This window comes from Topomyia yanbarensis, unplaced genomic scaffold (genome assembly GCF_030247195.1).
Source record: "Topomyia yanbarensis strain Yona2022 unplaced genomic scaffold, ASM3024719v1 HiC_scaffold_67, whole genome shotgun sequence".
NCBI classification, from domain to species: Eukaryota; Metazoa; Arthropoda; class Insecta; order Diptera; family Culicidae; genus Topomyia; species Topomyia yanbarensis.
In genome coordinates, this window is record NW_026683902.1 from 79,996 (window position 1) to 100,285 (window position 20,290).

The following is a 20,290-nucleotide window of genomic DNA, read 5'->3' on the forward strand; positions in this document are numbered from 1 at the left end:
GCGGATTTTCTCCTCGAAGTCCTGCCAATCTAGGAACTCGTCAGCGTAGCACAAGTACCAATCGTAGGCATCTCCTCGCAATATGGTATGCACTCGCTGCAACAGGATGTCGTCTGCGATCCGATCCATTCGCGCTAGCCTACGAATCTTATGGAGAAAATCTTCCAACGATCGATGGCGGGGGTCGCCACTAAAAGTTAGATGCCATTTCTCCATACGCCGGTCTGCATCCTGAATCTCGCGATCCGCGATTCGTCGATTCACACGACGTCTTGGGCGAAACTCCTCAGCGTCATACCCATCTTCGTCCTCGCTACTCTGCAGGGGTACTGCACTCTGCCTTCGATGCAGGCCACCGGTGGGATTACCTCGACTATCCCACTGAGAAAAACTCCGTCTGTCGCTCCACCGTCTATCAGCTGGATCCTCCCGTTCAGCTATTCTCGTCTCCATACCATACATTCTGCTCAACTGTCGCGCTTGCTCCTGACCGTCTCGTGCATCGTAGTACGAACGGTCGCTTACTGTCTCCATCCGTCGTTCGACTGATTCTCTTCGAATCACTCGTCCTCTATCGAACTCATCCTGTCTCGTCTGTGGAATTCCGCTATATCGTCGTTGTGGTACCTCTTCTCTCTGCCTGCGTTCGGTTTCTGGATGGTTGACTCGGATGTACGGTGTCGGTTGCGCTTCTCTGTCGAACTCCGCCCTACTCATCAGTTCAGGAACTTGAAGCCCTCGATTGGAAGGGTTGACGAACCTCGTCGGATCCGGTATCTGGGTTGCCAGTCTAAATTCTGCCAATTCTCGCCTCAACTCAGCCACTTGCATTCTCAGCATTCTGTTCTCGTCGTTAAGTTTGTTTTCCCTCCGTAGTTGTTCCTCACTTGCCGTTTTGGGAATAGCTCCAAGGGATCGCTTCGAATGCTCATCAGACGACCTGTCTTCGCGTTCTTGTCCGTCGTCTCGGTGCTCCTCGTCTTTCCTATCATCATTCCCTGACTCCAATGACTTTTGCTGATTGTCGACAACTTCTCCTGAGTGAGAATCTTCGGAACCCTTCTTCCCACTAAATCTGTTCAACACACTTCGAATTTCCCTTATCAGTTCTTTACGCATGGTTTCGGATCCAGGATCCTCAGCTATGCTTCGGGCGACCCTAAGCGCGTAATGTTTTAATCGGGAAATGCACCTTTCATCTGGTCCTTTCTCCAACTTCCCTCTCAAAACATCGATTATACTTGACACGCGATCGAACTCTTGTTCGATAGTAAACCGCGACGGATAATCCCGATTTTCCCTCACATCTTCGTAAAATAGGTTTCGTAACAGTCGGTATTTGGCTTCCGAATCATTTTTTGTTTCCTCAACCTTACCACGGATTATGAGCTCGTAATCCACTTCCTCATTGGTTAAGTGGTCGGCTCTCGGAAACTTAGAAGCCATTTCGGTTTTTTGAATATGTAAAATTTAATAAATAGTATAGAAAATGTACAAAAATTGGTAAATATAAACCCTTATCTCTAATAAATGTTCCCGCACAACGATAACATCACAAGAATATTCCTTAGAATCCCCAAAATATTTCTGTATCCTCAATAAATTTCTCCAAAAAATATGCCTGATGATATTTCTCCAAAATAAACGGTATCCAAAATATGTTACATTAACCTAAATACTACATAAATTACAAAAATGAACCTAGACTAAGTATGTACATAAGAACGAAAATAAATGACGAAAACAATCATAACTTCAACAATATTCTCCAAATATACTTCAAGAATTCCGAAAAAATCCTGCAGTTGGGCGCCAATTTGTAGCCAGCCCTGGTCGATCCCTAGCAAGCGTGCAGCTTATGCGCCACTTCCCGTAGGAAGACTGCACGCCAAGATTTGTTTGCCCGGATGAGACTCTTCTTAGGGCGAGTCCCTGAAGAAGATTCACCTAAAAGAAATTAATCAGGATCGAACCAGACAGGCTTATCAAAAATTAGCCTCCAAAAGTCGGGTAGACGACCCTATTATCAGCAGCAGCAATCATCAAAAACCTCATCACCCTCAAATAATTCGCGGTAAGAAACTCCCCATACCTAACTTATCATCACTGGAACTGTAGCCACTCACCGCCAGGTGGCCCAAACATACTGAAAGCGAAGCTTTCACCACTCATCAAATTCCGCCAAGCGGAAGACAGTGAAACGAAACGAAAACTACACCGAACGAAGTGACGTAACCATACTAGAACGAGACTAAAACCATAAGGGAGTACTACATGAATCTACAAAACATTCGCTACATTTACACTAAACAACATTTATTTACGGTACAAAACGGCAGATTTATGTTCTATTTCATGTTTGTATTTTTTAGCTTTTAACTTTCTAGGCCTATCTTCTGATGGTGTGCGTGTACTCTCTCCCTACTGTGCTCATTGACCTGCTTGTGCTTTTCTTCTCATTTCCAAAATCCTCCCAAAGTTCGGTGACGTCACCTCACGGCTCCAGCGTATCAATCAGCTATTGCTTTGCACCCGGGTGACTAATTAAATGGGTTGTGTGTGGCGTTCGTGAATGACGGACTAAAACGTAATGGCCGACACACAACCTCAAATCATGGACGCGTCCCTAATTCTAGCCGTCCGTGGACGACTTCTCGAGCGCTTTTCGCTCTGACGGATTAAATCACTGTGGCGTCCTCCTTGGATGCCACCCTTCACACTTAATTAGCAAGAACGATACGACTCACCAGTTCTGCTGCTGTTGGTTTCTGCTGCTGTCGATCGTTCTGCTGCGATGACGGGCGATGATGGGCGATCACATCGATCGCCGCGCCGGTTTCTGACCAGCGGTTGTTGGATGCTGGTTGATGCTTTAATCGGCCGGAAAAGTTGCGTTGGGTTTCCCGACGATAGAAGGAACGGCTTTTAGACGGGTCGTCCTTCCTTCCGGCGGCGTAACGGTGCCGGGTTCAAATTTCGTCCGATGCGCTTGGACCTGCGCGCGTGTGGTTTTGTTCCTCTCTTCTTCCTCTCGTTCGTCGTAGCTGTGTCAAATAAAGAGGTGCCGTCTGGCTTTCTCCTGAATTCGCACGCACTTTACCACACGCTAGCGTTTGTTACGAACTTACAGACAATTGGAAACTAAACCGGACAAAACTACGCGCACTTTCACTATGTTTGGCGGACTGGGACGAAAATGGACTAGCAGCGTTAATCCTCAGATTAGGGAAGGTAATTTCGTACGTACTTACAGGAAGCGCGTATTTTCCCGCAAATTTCTTCGGACAAGTTCGGAAATCAACGACCCTACTAGCTGTTTTATTCTGTCAGCTAACCTTTGGCTCTATCTGTCCCTTTCCATCATGCATTCCAAGCGAAGGATCGTCATGGTTTTCGTCTTCAGGAGAATCTCAACAGGCAATTTAATTTCTTCCCCTCGCGGAGAGGAGTATTTGCTAGGGTGTTGCGCAAGAGTCGATCAACGGTAGGTTGTCTAACTCTTGGCGCAAACAAATCAGACCGGTTCTACAAAATTTGAAAAATATTGCTGAATATGACATGACCGCTACAAACAATCATATTGTTGAAGTGCGGGTCAGAAAGAATCTTAAAGATGCGCCTTTTCCAGCAAACTTTGCATTCAAAAGAACTTGGAATAGAAGCAAAAACCGTGTTTATTGCAAAATTCCTTCAAAAAACATGAACAATAATCTAAATCTTTTGCCTTCAAAAGAAGTATTTTTGCTAAAAACCGTGCAAAAAAAAGTATCAACTTCATCAAAAAAATTGAAATTTCAATGTTTAAATAGATGAATAAATAGTTGTATTCACTTGTCTGACAATATTACTGAATGTATTATGTGAAAGTATGTAAAAAAAAGTAAACCCGATCGGGTTTACTTTGTAAAAAAGTAAACCCGATCAGAATGCAATAACAATATTATAACGGAATCAAACTTTCGTATTAAGCTGTGTTATAAATCTGTTCTAAATATATCAAGTAACAAAGCAGGATATAGTTTTGAAATTTTTATGTTATGTGTTTCTGCTCGGGTAGTCTTGGTATTACATTCTTAAACGAAAGCTGATCTTCTGTATCGAAGGGTTTTCCAGACGATTCTTCATGTACAGGACAATTGCAGGGCTAATGTAACAACCCTATTGATCACCAAGAATCCTTCTTAGCTGGGGCTCTGATTCAGCATTCTTGAAAATAGTAAAAAGAAAATATCATAAAACTGTGTTAGTGTGATACCACAGAACTAGTAATAGTGACAAAACGCCAGACCAAGTAAATAGAAGTTGAACCGTTTCTCCGCATCTACAAATCGCCAGCCACATCAGCCATTCTATGGAAATTTTTCTACTCATTTCAATTTATCGTCTTCTATGCCTTGTAAAAGTGTAGTCTAGAATACCTATCATTTTCTAGCCCCGTCAGGAATTGTCGTATTCGGTATCTTGAATATCCATTGTTATAAATGCACTGATAGTATAAATTCGTAAATATTATGAAATTGAACCTGAAATACACGAATTCATTTGTCGTTTTCTGCAACGAAGTATTTTTGTGCATTGTAAACAGTAGGTTTCGTTCATTTCATGAAGAAGAATGGCCGCTTGGTGAACGAAAGCTTTCGTAAATTTAACTTATTTGGTATACACTGCACGAATGTTATTGTTGATATCGACATTATTTTTCGTGAATGAAACGAAATGTTTTGTTTATCTCAATAAACGTTTGTGTGTATTACGACCGATTTCGTTGGTTTCACGAATTCATTTCGTTCATCATAGAAAAGTTTTCGTATTTATTAGCGTATTATTTTTGTCATTCGATCTTTTGGGATCGATGTTTGACAACACCGATTTTTTTTTAATTTAAAAAAATCGATCTGGCCAAATCCATTTTATTGTGGTATGAAGAAATGGTCGTTTGATGAACGAAAGTTTTCGTAAATTTTACATATTTAGTGTACGTTGCACGAATGTTATTGTTGAAAACGATGTTATTTTTCGGGAATGAAACGAAATGTTTCGTTTATTTTAATAAACGATTGTGAATATTACGAACGATTTCGTTGGTCGCATTCGATCTTTTAGGATCGATGTTTGACAGTACCGATTTTTCTTTTAATTAAAGGGATCGATCTGGTAACATCGATTTTATTTCAACCTGCTCATCATTATTGAGGACTAGAAAGATTGTGATGTAAAGAAATGACCGCTTGGTGAACGAAAGTTTTCGTAAATTTTACTTATTTAGTGTACACTGCACGAATGTTATCGTTGATAACGACATTATTTTTCGTGAATGAAACGAAATGTTTTGTTTATTTTAATTAACGTTTGTGTATATTGCGAACGATTTCGTTTGTCTCACGAATTCATTTCGTTCGTCTTAGAAAAGTTTTCGTATTTATTAGCATATTTTTTTCATTCGATCTTTTGGGATCGATATTTGACAACACCGATTTTTTTTATTTAAAAAACCGATCTGGCAAAATCGTATTTATTGTGGTATGAAGAAATGGCCGCTTGATGAACGAAAGTTTTCGTAATATTTACTTATTTAGTGTACGAACGATTTTGTTGGTTGCACGAATTCATTTCGTTTATCTTAGAAAAGTTTTCGCATTTATTACCATAATTGTTTCAATCGTTCTTTTAGGATCACAACAATGATCCATGACAACAACGAATTTTTTTTAATTTTTTTAACTGGCGAAATCGATTTTATTTCAACCTGCTCACCTCTATTGAGGACTAGAAAAATTGTGGTGTGAAGTAATGGCCACTTGATGTACGAAAGTTTTCGTAAATTTTACATATTTAGTGTATGTTGCACGAATGTTATTGTTGAAAACGATGTTATTTTTCGGGAATGGAACGAAATGTTTAGGTTATTTTAATAAACGGTTGTGTATATTACGAACGATTTTGTTGGTCGCACGAATTCATTTCGTTCATCTTAGAAAAGTTTTCGTATTTAATAGCATATTATTTTTACATTGCTGCAGCAGAGAAAACACAAACTTCTTTATACAAAACCAACAAGCAGTTCACGATGGCTCAACTGGATCCGTACTGCTCCGGATTATTGATCAACTGGAAGCGAAAGAGATTCAGGAAATCTTCCTGAAACCGGAGGACACGGATACGGTTACTAAATAGTCAGACCGAGATCGTCGTGATGATCAACAATTATTGACCCATATTCTACCTCTCCTTTGACGTTGACGGTTTGACGAATGATGCTCGTAAATATTACGAAGACTTTCGTATATAGCAGTGAACAATTCGTTTGCCTAATGAAGCCGTTTCGTAATAAGCCAACGAAAGTCGTTTAGTGGTTTTCACGAAAAACTCGTAATAAAAAATAAAAGTGTTTCAATTGAACTACGAATGATTCATCATATGTACGAAAAAATCGTATATTTTATGAAAATTGTCTGTACGAATCTAATTCGCAGCGATTTACGAATATATTCTATCAGTGTAGAGTAAATTGTATCTTGTAAATAAATATCAAAAATTAAATTCATAATAAATAATTCTTCGATGTACTATAGACTTTTTGTGATATCGAACGACATATTTTTAGGTTTCTATTGTCTTAGATTTGGAATTGTCTTCATTAAGGGCTTTCCAATATTTCAAGGTCATCAGAATAAATACATTCAGGGTGAAGCATAGTGATATCCTGTTTCATTGGTTTCGATTCGTATAAAACTTAAAGCTGCCTACATAAAATCGTTAGCATAATTCATATTGTTCAAACAATGATCTTCTATATTTTTATAATTATTTGCTACCTGTTCGAATGAGTCATCGACTTCGGTAGCGTACAATACCCGACTCGGTACTCCGTGTTGCCACAAACAAAAAAAAAGCGAAATAGATACGATGTGCGGGAAAAAGTTTCCGGATGAGAAACGATAGTTGGTACCTATCGTGTGCTGCAGCAGTTCATAACTTCTTGCAAACTACAGTTTGTGTGTAGTTTTGGAGTTGCTTACTCGGCAATGGAGCGTCGCCCGCCGCCACCAGCGCGCAATGAAAAATCGTTGTTTACCTTAGCGATTCGATTTTAAATAAATCATGCAACCGGGAAAGTTTTCAACCTCTTCCTGCTATACATCGACAGAGTCCGTGCCACGGCATCGTACCGTATATGAGCAGGATTCAGGTGTAGTGGATGAAGGAGGGGCTAGGTTGTGAGTTTTTCCCTAACGTCGTATTCGCACGAATAAGTGATTGAGGAAACGCATGAGCTATTTACCACGGAAATCTTCGGTTGTATCAAACTCAGCGGAAAGTTTTGGACAACTTTTTGACAAGTGAAAGATGGTTGTAAACTCGGTGGAACAGATTTTCAATCGACCCGTTCCGTGACGGATTGTACGAGAAAAGTTTTTGAAATAGCAACTTTTCACTATTCAAGAGAAATCGATCTTTGTTTTGTTTCATTTAAACGCTATCATATAGTAAGAATTTTTAACAAAAATTTTAACAGTACAGAATTAGAAGCTCTATTGCAATGAGCTATGAGTTGTCTAATATCTCAATCAATTAATCACTAATCCCATGATGGATGGTCTGTTTTCCAGACGGTTACATAATTGGCAATTACCTGCACGCCTCGGAGCAGGACATCCGGGATTTCTTCTGGACGGGCTCCGGCGACGGACCGGCAGTTAATCCCTTCGACCGGTTTCCAATCAGTGAAGATGCAATCATTAAAACGGCAACCGTTGTGGCCACGGTGTACATCGACCGGAACAACGGTGGCGACGGGGTAGGAGATGACCTTTGCATCTTTGATTGTCCTCCGGACGGCAGTGACGGTGTGGATCAGACTATCGACAACGTTACACCGACGGATCGGCGCTTCTGGCTGATGACGGTCGTTGGTGGTCTGTTCGGCAAGAAGGATTATCCCGAGCTGGAGGGAAAACTGGCCAGACTGTACCGGGTGGCATTCAGCAGGTAAGGTTTCGTGCAGAATCATTCCCGCCCGAGTGTATGCTATTGCTAAAAGAATCACTCGATTAGATGGTCATAATCCGCCTACCAAGGAGCCTGTTCTCCCAAATGGAATTCTCAATGACGAAAGTGGGAAGACAGAATGACAAGAGAAACAATTTCCTGGCTAACAGTTTCCAATTTCCAGACAACAAGCATTACATCTCGGAATCAACAACAACACACTTCACATGCAACCGTCATACAAGATGCTGGGTCAGCGGCGAGCCAAAAGACAAGTTTCGTCAAACGAAGGTGCAGCAAGAAGCAAGATGTCCGAAAGCAGCAGGATGGGGACGGTCGCATCAAGTGGCACTCGTAAGCACTTTGCAGGAGCGAATGTTGTAGTGAATGAACAGGTCTACACGTACGAACATATTCTTCGGAAACGAAGAAAAAAAGTACACAAAAGAGACACGGAAGAGGGATCCATCATCGGGGACGATGAGGACAGCCAACGGGTGATGGTAGTGTCCGAGAGGGGACTAGCAGAATCGGACCAGAACGAGCCAATGCAGCAGATGCAACGGTAAGCTAACTGTAATCACTGAGACAATGTTTGATTTTTTATTTCAAAAATATCGTCCAACCGACCAACCGCTTCCGGCCGAGGTCCATCAGTCAGGGATGATAAATTCAATCCATCAATCGTCACTTTCCAGCGCTCCCGACAGCCGAACGACCGGGCCCGATGTAGGCGTTGATGGTGGAACGACACCACTTACGCGTAATTATGATAAGGACAGCAGCTACTCAAACAAGCGAAGAGTACGGATTCTGATACACAACACCACCCACTTGCGGGAGGGTGACAATGACGAGGACTCGATGGCGGCCGATTCACCGAGATCAAAGTGAGTACCTATACGTACGATGTATCTTCTTTCGAGCGGGTATTAAAAGTACTGACTCAGCACACTATGTCAGAATGTGGCGTCCAGTGACAGGCCCGACCCGAATGCTTGGAATGTTTGGTCCTCGTGTTTGGGCTTTTGGGGTGGGGAAATTTTAATACTGGTGCCAGTGGATCAAAATCGAATTCAGGATTGTTGCCGTGATACGAGGAGAAGAGAAATAGATATTTTCGTTTTTCTCGTACATATATTGTATTTGATCAAACATCAAAGCGTATCTATAGGTGTTGTGCAATCAATCGGGTTTTCTCTTTTCTTCAAAATATTTTATTGATTTTTTTTCAGTTCCATACATTATTCACAAAAAACCTCCAGTGAACGGTAGGCTGTTTGTAAGTTTTCATTATACCTTTCTTATAAACGAAAAGAGTTAGGAACAGCTAAAACTTTGAACAAGTTTTTACTAGACCCGAGTCTTAATCTAGTAATCGATTCAGCTTGACGAATTGGGACAATGTCAGTGTATATTTGCTTAATTTGTTTTATTCAAGGTGGATTATTCTTATGGAATGACCCGAAACACTTTTTGCGAATTTGGCTGAATTCTGGTCGACTTAGAATCCGGGTTAGAATTGAAAAATGTAAATTTCATCTGCCGAAAGAAAATGACAAAAGAACGACGCTACTTTCCATACCATTCGAACCTTGCGAAAACGAAAATGAGATTACTGTCTTGTTGGTTAAGCAATATTTCCGATAACCCTAACAATGTGGGTATTAGAATGAAAATGAATGTTTTGCGCCATCATGACATCTAAGATTACGATTTCCCGTTTAGAGATATTCTTGATAACCTTAATAATGAGTGTTTTTGGAACGGGCTTGACGAGTAGATGATGGAGATAATAGTTTGGTGCCATTTCGGAATCCGAGATGGCGGTTTCCGTAACCATCAGAGTATATTTGAAATATGCTTGACGAGTAGATGGCGGAAATCAATGAGTGACGACATTTTGAACACCTAAATTAACAGCTTTCGGTTGAGCAAAATTGTCCCATTCCGAAAATGCCCGTTTTGTTCAGGTTATAGCGAATTTATCTAAACCGGAATCCGCTATCTTGGATTTTAAAATAGCTTCATACATCGATTTCCACCATCTACTCGTCAACCATTTTGAAAATTCCTATATTGTTGAGGTTTCAGAGTATTTATCTCAACTGGAAGTCGCCATCTTGGATTTCAATATGGCTTCAGACATCGACTACCGTCATGCACTTGTCAACCCATTTCCGAAAATACCCAACTTTTAGTATATAGTAACTAGACCGAAAAGTCGAGGAATAAAAAACAAAAATTATAAATATTATCCGGTAGTATTTATATACTTTATACAGTTCGTAAAGAAGTTATGCAAATCGAACATTACGTTTAAAACAGAATTCGTAAATGGAGGTTAGTGTTTTTATGATTAACTATAGGGCAGCGGAAATAGGCCAAAGATCCATTTTGGTCTTATTATGTAGGTTGCCACACTATTTCGTTAATTACTTAGCCTACAATTGTTGTAATGCTCTAACCAATGGACACTAGAGTGACAAGAAAAAATTACCCCTATCGGCCCACCCCTGAGTCGATTCCTAGTCCCACTAGGAGTACTTGCTCCAAATTTAAAGCAAATCGGAAGTGTCTAGCTACCGGACCAACGTGTCAGAAGTTTCTATGGGACTTTTCGACAATTTACATGAAAAAAACCCACTAGCTCGCATTTGCGCCGCTAGGTGGCACTGTATGCATCGTATTATCACCGTAAGTGAAAACAAGAAAGATAATTTAATTGTCTACAACTTTGTCGAACACTGCTTGTCAACCTGGCTCTGTTAAAAGAAGTTATTAAACTTTTAGCGAAGTGATGTCTGAGTCAGTTTTGCATGGGTCCTTACAGCGCCGCTTGGTTGTGTATCAGTACTTGATCCCCACGAACTAAACATTTTTGTGAAGTGGTGGTTAAGTTAGCTCAACAGCATGTTCAGAAGAATCATAGTAAATAATACGAGTCATGTTTTGGTTAGAAAACCAACACTAACTTTTCAACGGAGAGAGATAGAAATTAGGTGTCTTCTACAAAGTTATAGAACAGGCATTTGGCTGCAATACTTCCAAACATCTCGATATTCTATCTATCTTCTGTGAAAAGTTAGTGTTGGCGCCCTCTATGTGGTCACAGGTGTAACTAACATTTTCTAATCAAAACATAACTCGTATTATGTACTACAATGCTTCTGAACATACTTCTCAGCTAAATCTAGCTATTATTTCACAAAAATGTATAGATCGTGGGAATCGAGTACTGATACACAATCAAGCGCTGCCAGGCCCAATGACAAAACTGACTCAGACATCACTTCGTTAAAAGTTTACAAATTCTTTTAACAAAGCCGGATTTACTAGCAGTCTTCGACAATTTTTTTTATTTCGATTATAGAGGTTTTAACCCTAATGGCGTTTTCGTTTTTTCTTGGTGCTACACCGGTGTAGTGCAAAGAAAGAGATAGACTGATTACACCCAAGTTTGAATGAGTGTAGCACCGACTACACCGGTGAAGTGCACTGTCAAAACGAATATGCCATAAGGTCATTCGCCTCTTCAGGTTAGAAAAATCTCTTATGAATTTTTTTTAACCCTATGTGCGGGGCGGGACTCGAACTCAGGTGCGCTGCGGACAAGGCAATCGATTTACCAATACGCTACGCCCACCCCCAGTCTTCGACAAAGTTGTAGACAATTAAATTATCTTTCTTATTTTCACAGTGATAATACGATACATACAGTGCCACCTAGCGGCGCAAATGCGAGCTATTGGGTTTTCTCAATGTGAATTGTCGAAAAATTCCATGCAAATTTCAGGCACGTTGGTCCGGTAGCTAGACTTGTCCGATTTGCAAAAATTTTGGAACAAATACTAGGAATCGACTTAGGGGTGGGCCGATTGAGTTTTCAAAAATTCATTATTTTTCTGGGCAGCCTAATGGACGCAGTATAAAAGGTGGTCCCAAAACTAATAATATTTAGTCGTCGCTGCTCGGTTTCGTGGATTTTCGAGCTGGCGATGGTATTGGAAGATTGAAGAATATCCCCCATATTGAATACTGTTCAGCTTTATTTTATGATACAAATTGCTTTAATTTCATTATACGAAAATTAAAATGTGTGTTGAAAATCACTGAGTGCCAAGGAGAAGGAGATTGAAGGTCATGTTATCGTTTGGAAACGGAAGCCGCTCCTTTCGATACTCGTTTTCGTGGATTCGAAAGAAGAAAGGACTTTGTCTTTATTGGTTTGCTAAGCATAAAAGCTGCAAGAGAGCGTGTTTCGACAACTTGTGTGAGAGTGCCAACGCGAATCCATGGGGTGACGCCCACAGGATTGTGATGGCCAAGACCAAAGGGGGCTCTTCACCCCCAGAACGGTCTCCGGACCGGTTGGCGACGATTATCGAAGTACTCTTCCCGTCTCGAGCCACAAGCCCCTGGCCACCTGCACTACAAGACAGTGCGGGCACGGCCGAAATGGTGGCTCCAGTGACAAATGAAGAACAACTCGCAGTGGCTAAATCCCTAGCAATGAACAAAGCTCCAGGGCCGGATGGAGTTCCAAACAACGCTCTCAAGCCTGCGATCATAGCGAACCCGAACATGTTCAGGCTAGCTATGCAGAGATGGCTTGACGAGTGCCGTTTCCCCGATAGATGGAAAAGGCAGAAATTGGTGGTGTTGCCGAAGCCCGGGAAGCCGCCAGGCGACCCATCGGCGTACAGACCAATCTGTCTGATCGACACGACTGGCAAATTGCTTGAGAGGATTATCCTCAACAGGCTGACCCCGTACGCAGAAGGTACGGACGGTCTGTCAAGCAAACAGTTTGGCTTTCGGAAGGGTAAGTCCACAGTGGACGCTCTCAACTCAGTGATAAATACTGCCGAGATAGCGATCCAACGAAAAAGGCAAGGCATTCGATACTGTGCGTTAGTGACACTTGACGTGAAGAACGCATTCAACAGGGCAAGCTGGGATGCCATCGCGCTCCCGTTACACCGGCTTAGCCTACCGGTGGGTCTGTACCGGATCCTGGAAAGTTGCTTCCAGAACCGCGTACTGCTATACGAGACCGATGCCGGTCAGAAAAGGGTTCCGATTACCGCCGGAGTCCCGCAGGGCTCGATCCTAGGCCCGGAGCTATGGAACCTCATGTATGACGGGGTTCTGAGGCTGAAGTTCCCTCCTGGGGTCAAGATCGTCGGCTTTGCCGACGACGTAACCTTGGAGGTTTACAGGGAGTCAATCCCTGAGGTAGAACTAACCGCAGAACACGCGATCAACACGGTGGAGGAATGGATGAGCGCGAGAGGCCTGGAGCTCGCTCATCATAAGACGGAGGTAGTTATTGTCAACAACCGCAAGCCGGCACAACATCCATGTGGGAGAAGTCGCGATCACTTCATAGCGAAGTATGAAGTCTCTCGGAGTCATTATAGACGACAAGCTGACCTTCGGCAGCCACGTCGACTATACATGCAAGAGAGCGTCGACTGCTGTTGCGGCTCTATCGAGGATGATGTCCAACAGCTCAAAGGTGTGCGCCAGTAGACGTAGGTTACTGGCAGGCGTTGCCGTATCTATCCTCAGGTACGGCGGCCCGTCATGGTCAAGAGCACTGAGCGTAACCAGTTACCTACAGAAACTGGAGAGCACCTACCGCGTGATGTGCCTCAGAGTGATATCTGCCTACCGCACGGTATCACACGATGCATCCTGCGTGATAGCGAGCATGATGCCAGTCGGGCTGGTCATTCGGGAAGATGAGGAGTGTTTCGAGCTACGTGGAAATAGAGGAGCCCGCGAGCGCACCAGGGTGACCTCGGTCGCCAGATGGCAGCGTGAGTGGGACAACTCCTCGAAAGGTAGGTGGACCCACCGGCTGATACCTAGCATATCGAGCTGGGTGGGAAGACCCCATTGGGAAGTTCACTTCGACCTGACACAATTCCTGTCAGGCCATGGCTGTTTCCGACAGTACCTCAACAGGTTCGGGCACGCGGAGGTCCCAGCCTGCCCTGACTGCCCAGGTGTAGACGAAACTGCCGAACACATACTGTTCGTATGTCCTCGGTTCGACGTCGAAAGATGAGCAATGCTTGACGTCTATGGCTGGGACACAACCCCTGATACTCTTATTCAGCGGATGTGTCAATCGGTGGAGAAGTGGAACGCAGTCTCGACTGCAACCACCCAGATTGCCTGTGGGCTACAGGGAATCTGGCGCACCGAGCAACAGACGACGGGCACATCTAGTGATTGGTTAGTTGGAGCGAAAAAGGCCGAGCGCAGAAAAGTGAGTGAATGGTCTGTTCATGCTGAGCCAGGTTTGGCGCAGCGACTGGCAACCGCGTAAGGGGTAAACCCAGCCACCCCGAAGCAAGGCAGAAGAGCGAGTGTATAGGCGTATTTGTGGACTGCTTCATGCCAAGATGGGAGGGTCGTAGCGTAGTATGTTGGGACGTAGCTATCGATGCCTCGTGGCGTGGCAGAGGAGTGAAAGGAAGGATGCCAGGGGGAGCGACAGGGGTGTAATAGAGTGGTACGATCGAGATTGAACCAGGTGATAGGGTGAGCCTCCAAGTCAGCCTCACATGGTATGTTAGAGGCTAGCACAAAAGTAAGCCTAGCAAGGAATGAAAAAGGCGAGCACACAAGTCAGCATCATATGGAATGTTAGAGAATGAATCAAGGTGTGACAGAGAGAGCACCCAAGTAAGCCTCATACAGGACGTATGAACGCGTGAGCGAGAGTGAATGAGTACATCAAGTACAGACAACCCCCCAGACGTAATACCGAGAGGTAGTCCCTGGGGGGAACAATGGCGGAGCCCAATGGAGTTTAGTCGGTATTAATGGCTGCGTCACCATTCGAGCCCGACACATCCCAAGTACACCCCGTGTGGTAGCTTGGCATCTACTAATAGCACGTGTACTGGGCTAGTACGTAAATGTATTCTCCATTGTAAAAAAAACAGGTACTCTCTGAAACAACCATGGCCACTGCTTCAGGTAAAAATTTACTACCTGTTCACGCAGATTGAAGGGACCGGTTGGATCTGTGAGTCCATTTACCTTTTGACATTAAAAATGTCGTACTGCACTATCTGGGGCTGGGTGTCGTTCTAAAACCTAAAATCAAACGATATCACGGCTTTGCATCACTATTTTGAACGCAAATATCTCTGTAATTTATGGATGGATGGTTTAACTGAAATTATGTTCAATTGCTATAAAGTTTATGTATTTCAATAGTACACTATTAAAAAAAACCCAGTAAAAATGAATAGATATCGGAAAATGTGAAAACTTGCATACATGAGTTCGTCTACTCCGGGCAGAGCTGTCAATAGGGAGCACCTAGCGAATCAATAAAATACCTCGAGATTACTAATTGCCACGTGGCTGTTTCAGTCAGTCGATGCTTGCGTTCCAAGCGAGCAACATCATGATGTTATCGTTAGGGACTCGATATGGCTTAGCTACACATAGTCTCCATTGTCACCAGCTGCAACAATTGCAATTTTGTGTCGCATAGAGTTTCATATGGTCATCTCTGTTGGTTATGTATCTCCATCATCTTTTTGTGCGTTGGGAATATAAAACCTCCCGTCATGTAATCTTTTTGGCCCTCATTTGTCTAGAGAATGCACCTCGGTTTCTTCGTGCAGTCTGTTCCACTCCGATACTTCTTTCTACACTTTCTGCCTAGATCAGGTTTGTCCGGACCTTCGCAGTTTCTCGTTTCGCCCGTCATTCCCCCACCAGCAGCTTCATCGATGTGTACAGTACAGCAGAGGAGATTAAAGTCGGAAAATCTATTTATTAGTTCGTTTACCCTTTTTGTTTATTGGTATACGAAAACCCGAAATTCTTGTACAGGCAGCTAGGCCGCCCTGAAAAGAAGGGTCCGCCCGGCAATCAGAACCCGAGTAGTGGGCAACTCCCTACTTACAGTTTGTAGCTCCATTATGTGCAATCAACTACATGGCTACACACACAGAATGCACACGGAAAAAATGATCTCAAATTAATGTATAAAGTTACATGAATTTATGTTTTACGCTACTACAGTACCATGAACTAAAATCACGTATTATCTGCAACTTTACTTCCGCAACACCTGTCATGCAGTTTTGCGCTTTTATTTGTGGGGATATTTGTTTTTTTGCCTCGTGATTCATAATATATCAGTTATATATCACAATTCGTTCTAGGGAAGTTCACCAAATTATAAAAAGGGCGGGCTTAGCGTAGTTGGTAGATCGATTGCCTTGTACACGGCTCATCTGGGCTCGATTTTCAATCACGCATATAGGGTTAGAGATTTTTGTGGCAGATATTTTTACAATCAAAAAACAGGGGATGCCAGGGTTAGCAGAATAGCATTACTCTCAACCCTGTAGAAAGGTATCGATTCCATGTATCAATATCTTGACCATTACGCCGCTTCGTGTCTCGTGACCAGTTTGATTAGGATCTAATCCCTAGTAACAATTGAGGTAGTTTTATAGCCTCTCATAAAACTTTATTGTAGCATGATTGCACTTGTAGCATGCTATAAAACTTCAATTGTTACTGGGGATTGGCGTCGATCCTAATATGATCACTGTTTTGGAACATCTGAAACAACTGGTGATTTTTGATGGACGAACGGTTTGAGTACCCACCTTCATACTTTCGTTTCCTCTTCCGAAGCGATATACTGGACAGTAGACAAGAGAGCCTATCCACTACTTGGAAGGAGTGGTGATTCATGCATGTGAATCTATGTACAAATTTGTGATTTACAACGTATTTTCACTTAAATGCTTCCACAGCTTTTTCGGAAAAGATTGCTCTTGTGTATGTGTGTCCTCTGTGATTTTATTAACAAAGGCCGAGAGTAGCCATTAGTAACGGCTTCTCCACATTGCCTCTTGCGAAGCAGTTATCTTTCCGGGGCAGATCATGCCGGAGATTTTATAGAAAACATTTACTATCGCTGTTTGAGAAATATCGATGCCTTATACTTATCTTTCTTCGCGTCTCATTCCAGTAAACTCCTGAATCAGACGGAAATCATCTACTCGGTGTTCGTCGGAGGCCAACCGGTGCTGGCGACCACTGCTGCTGAAGATATGAAATTGATGTCCCAGGAGGAAATGGAACGAGTAATGGAAACTATGGTTTACTTGAAAGCGGATCGTACGTATCTGACATCCACTCCTAGCCAATGTAGGTCATGCGGATGCGTCAAATCACTTTACAGTTTTTTCTACCCCGGAGCAGAAGATTTAAATAAATAGTTTGCTTTAACGAATTCCTTTATTTTCGGTTTTCATTGTTCATCTGCGGCAGCTTACCTCAAGGAACCGCAAGCGACACCACTGATTCCGTCCACATACAATGGAAACTCGAATGTGATTGCTTTAATCGGTCAGAATCCAGTGCTTTTCGTGGTATCCTGCATGGCGGCGGCTTTGTTCCTTCTATTGCTGATTGTAATCTTTTTGGTAGCACGCGGTAAAAGGAAACATATCACGGAATTGAAGAAGTATGCGGTTCAATCGTTTTAAACTTCGCACTTTTCATTACCGCATCTCTCTTTCGCAGACTGGAATCCACACAGGCTCTGGTGATGCCTGGGAGTACGGGCGATGAGCTCAACACAGTGAAATCGGAAAGTGGAAGCAGCCAACATTCTCCCTTCACCAGAGATCCTTCGGCCTTGAGTGTAATCGGGTCGGTTCCAGCGTATAAACCATCACCGACCATACACTTCCCTCTGCCTCCAATGTCGAGGCCAACCTCGTCGTCGAGTTATTCTTCCGATTCGTCCGTCTACTATCCGAAACGAAAACTAAAACATCACACTCAAGAGCTGCTAGACGAACGAGCAGTCACCTTAACGAACAAACTGCAGAAACAATTCGGTACCCTGGTAGCGACCGAGAACGTGTACGCCTCGGTACAGAAACCAAAGAAAGACCAGCCACACAAGCGGCGTAGGAAGTATTTGGGTGAAAACCGTGTCGGTTCTATCGATGGAGCTGCCGCACATGCACTGGGAAGTCCCGCAACTACAAGCACCGGTAATAGTGCTAGTGGATCCAGCGAACAGTCGTACGATACCCGACCGGTGAAGTTAACGCCACCATTCGAACACAACGAAACATTCAACACCGATGTAATTATGAGGCACTATTTGAAAAAGAAAACCGGACACTACAATGCCGGATTTACGTTGGACGAGCATGGTTCTGCCGATGCAGCCAGACGGGGTAAGATCAAATGTTTGGAGCAATGTGGTCGTACCTCCGTCGACACTGGCAGTATTGGATCATATCTCAGTATGGCGTCGGTGAAAAGTTTTCCAAGGTAAGTCAAAAACGGTGTTGTTTTGGTGTTTTTATCTATCATCTGTTTTGGCAGGTGTTTCGTTCCCGAACCACTGAGTCGAGTGCTGGAACCGGTTACGATGACACATCTCGACCAATCGGAAGCTGGAGATGGTGGTAAGTCTACTGCCCCAGGCACTGCTTCTACTAGCCAGTACAATACGGACACCGAACTTCAGCTATCGCGGAGTCAAAGTGATGGAGCTGATCCGGGAGTTATTGGACCAGTTGTTTGGCAGATGCATAAGCGGGAGATGGAAGGTTTGTGCATTTATATTTTATGATAGAGTTTAGTCTAATTTCGGCCGTATCGCAGAAATAACTAGCCCTCTTCGTGATCCCGTTATTACCCGAAATCGGTTTGAAGGGTTGTTAGAAGGAGCGATTCAGCTATATTCTGAACCACCTGACAAAGACGAAGCTAATAAGAACTCGATCACACTACCCGGTGTGATACGATCGACCGGGGAACACCGTGGAAAATCGGCGGCCGTTGTAAGGTAACCGTACTACCAACTGTAGACGGTGACTGTAATCTAGAATCATTTCACTCTTTAAGATCAACCCGCAGGGAAACGACGTCCCGCGTAAGCTCAGCCACAGTTCGGCCCGTCACGGCAGCAGGGCAGGCCCATTGTAAACGGGAAGGATCTCGGCCACCTTCCCCGGAACGTGGTGCCTGGAGCAGCGGAACGCACTCTCCTCTAGTGAGACCGATGAGTGCTGGACCCTTTCACACGCCACTGGAACGGCAGCTTGACATAACTCGTGTCGTAGCTCCGAGGACCGTTCTACAATCTACCGAACTTTCGACTGCCCCACTACTGCAGAATCTTATGCAGGAACTGAAACGTTTCCGAAATTAATAAAGCGTTTTTTGAGTAGACGAACGCATCACAATTGTATGAAACACTGCCAGTTTTGTGGTAGCTTACATATTTCTATCAATATATCCCAAATGGCGTAGGTTTTGTGTAGTAGGTTACGTCATTCGTGCTAAAGAGTAGACCAGGCATTTAGCTCTAAAATTATTATTTGTATATTGACCTTCATATATACTATGAGAAAGAAAGCTATGCATGTATGAATACCCTAGACTTGTTTTTTTTATTGGGGAAAGAGTGAAATAAATCGCAGAAAAAGCTAATCTTCAAAAGTTGCTGAAATTTTTTGAGTCACAGTTGATTTACCGTTGGGCCAATGTAAGAGTGTAACAACAATGTTTCAATTCGCTTCCATGTCGTATGAGGATAATAAATGTCATGCTTCAAATGGTTGGCGTTCCTGAGGCTGCTGCTTTGATGGCGCAAAAAGAAACTGAGGAGAAACATTCTTGAGAAGGAACGGTGGGTTAAGCATGGAGTGAAATTTTAATAATTTCGTAGTACATACTTTGGAAGCCTGATGGAACAGTTTGATTTTAAATGGTTTTATGATATATTTTGTGCATTATCAGAAGCAATTAAATGATGTAGTTTGTATTATAAGTTAATCATTAGCGTATTCAGGGAGTTCCATTTTCCAAATGTCACAAGCTTTTCTCTTGACGAAGTGTTTTGTTTCTACTTGTCTGGAAGCCTTTGAAAAGAGAATTTCTAGCTACTGCATTTCGATCGTAGCCAACTGGATTAGGTTCTTAGACTTATGCAAACTAATGAATAGAAGGTTTAAAAAAATGCAATATTTTGCGCGCTGCTGTTTACAGTTGATAAAGATGAAAATAGAGCATGATCTTACAGTAGTGACCCACATCCAACTACATCATACAAAAAACGTGGTACTGATAACGTTCAATATGGAACGGGTGGGGTGGTATTCAGAGGTGCGTGATTGTTGGAGCACTCTCGGTCTCTAGTTACACTCCGATTCTTTAATTGCAAATGCATTGTGGTTTGTATGCATATTTAATGGTGAAGTCGCAGTCCACAAGAAATATA

The 20,290-nt window shown here is 43.0% G+C and overlaps 1 protein-coding gene across 4 annotated transcripts in view; it reads left to right on the top strand.

Annotated features, from left to right (window-relative positions):
• Positions 1 to 19,462, top strand: part of LOC131696060 (uncharacterized) — a 72,785-nt gene extending 53,323 nt beyond the window's left edge. Inside the window, exons 2-10 of one of the 4 annotated variants that reach the window (XM_058984587.1) lie at positions 7,611 to 7,989; positions 8,174 to 8,554; positions 8,688 to 8,879; positions 17,012 to 17,190; positions 17,314 to 17,509; positions 17,569 to 18,333; positions 18,388 to 18,614; positions 18,670 to 18,853; positions 18,913 to 19,462. In XM_058984587.1, the coding sequence (XP_058840570.1) occupies positions 7,611 to 7,989; positions 8,174 to 8,554; positions 8,688 to 8,879; positions 17,012 to 17,190; positions 17,314 to 17,509; positions 17,569 to 18,333; positions 18,388 to 18,614; positions 18,670 to 18,853; positions 18,913 to 19,219 (2,810 nt within the window). In that variant the 3' untranslated portion in view covers positions 19,220 to 19,462. The remainder of the gene's footprint in view (positions 1 to 7,610; positions 7,990 to 8,173; positions 8,555 to 8,687; positions 8,880 to 17,011; positions 17,191 to 17,313; positions 17,510 to 17,568; positions 18,334 to 18,387; positions 18,615 to 18,669; positions 18,854 to 18,912) is intronic. The other 3 variants (XM_058984588.1, XM_058984589.1, XM_058984590.1) reach the window with 3 other exon arrangements.
• The last annotated feature ends 828 nt before the right edge of the window (positions 19,463 to 20,290 follow it).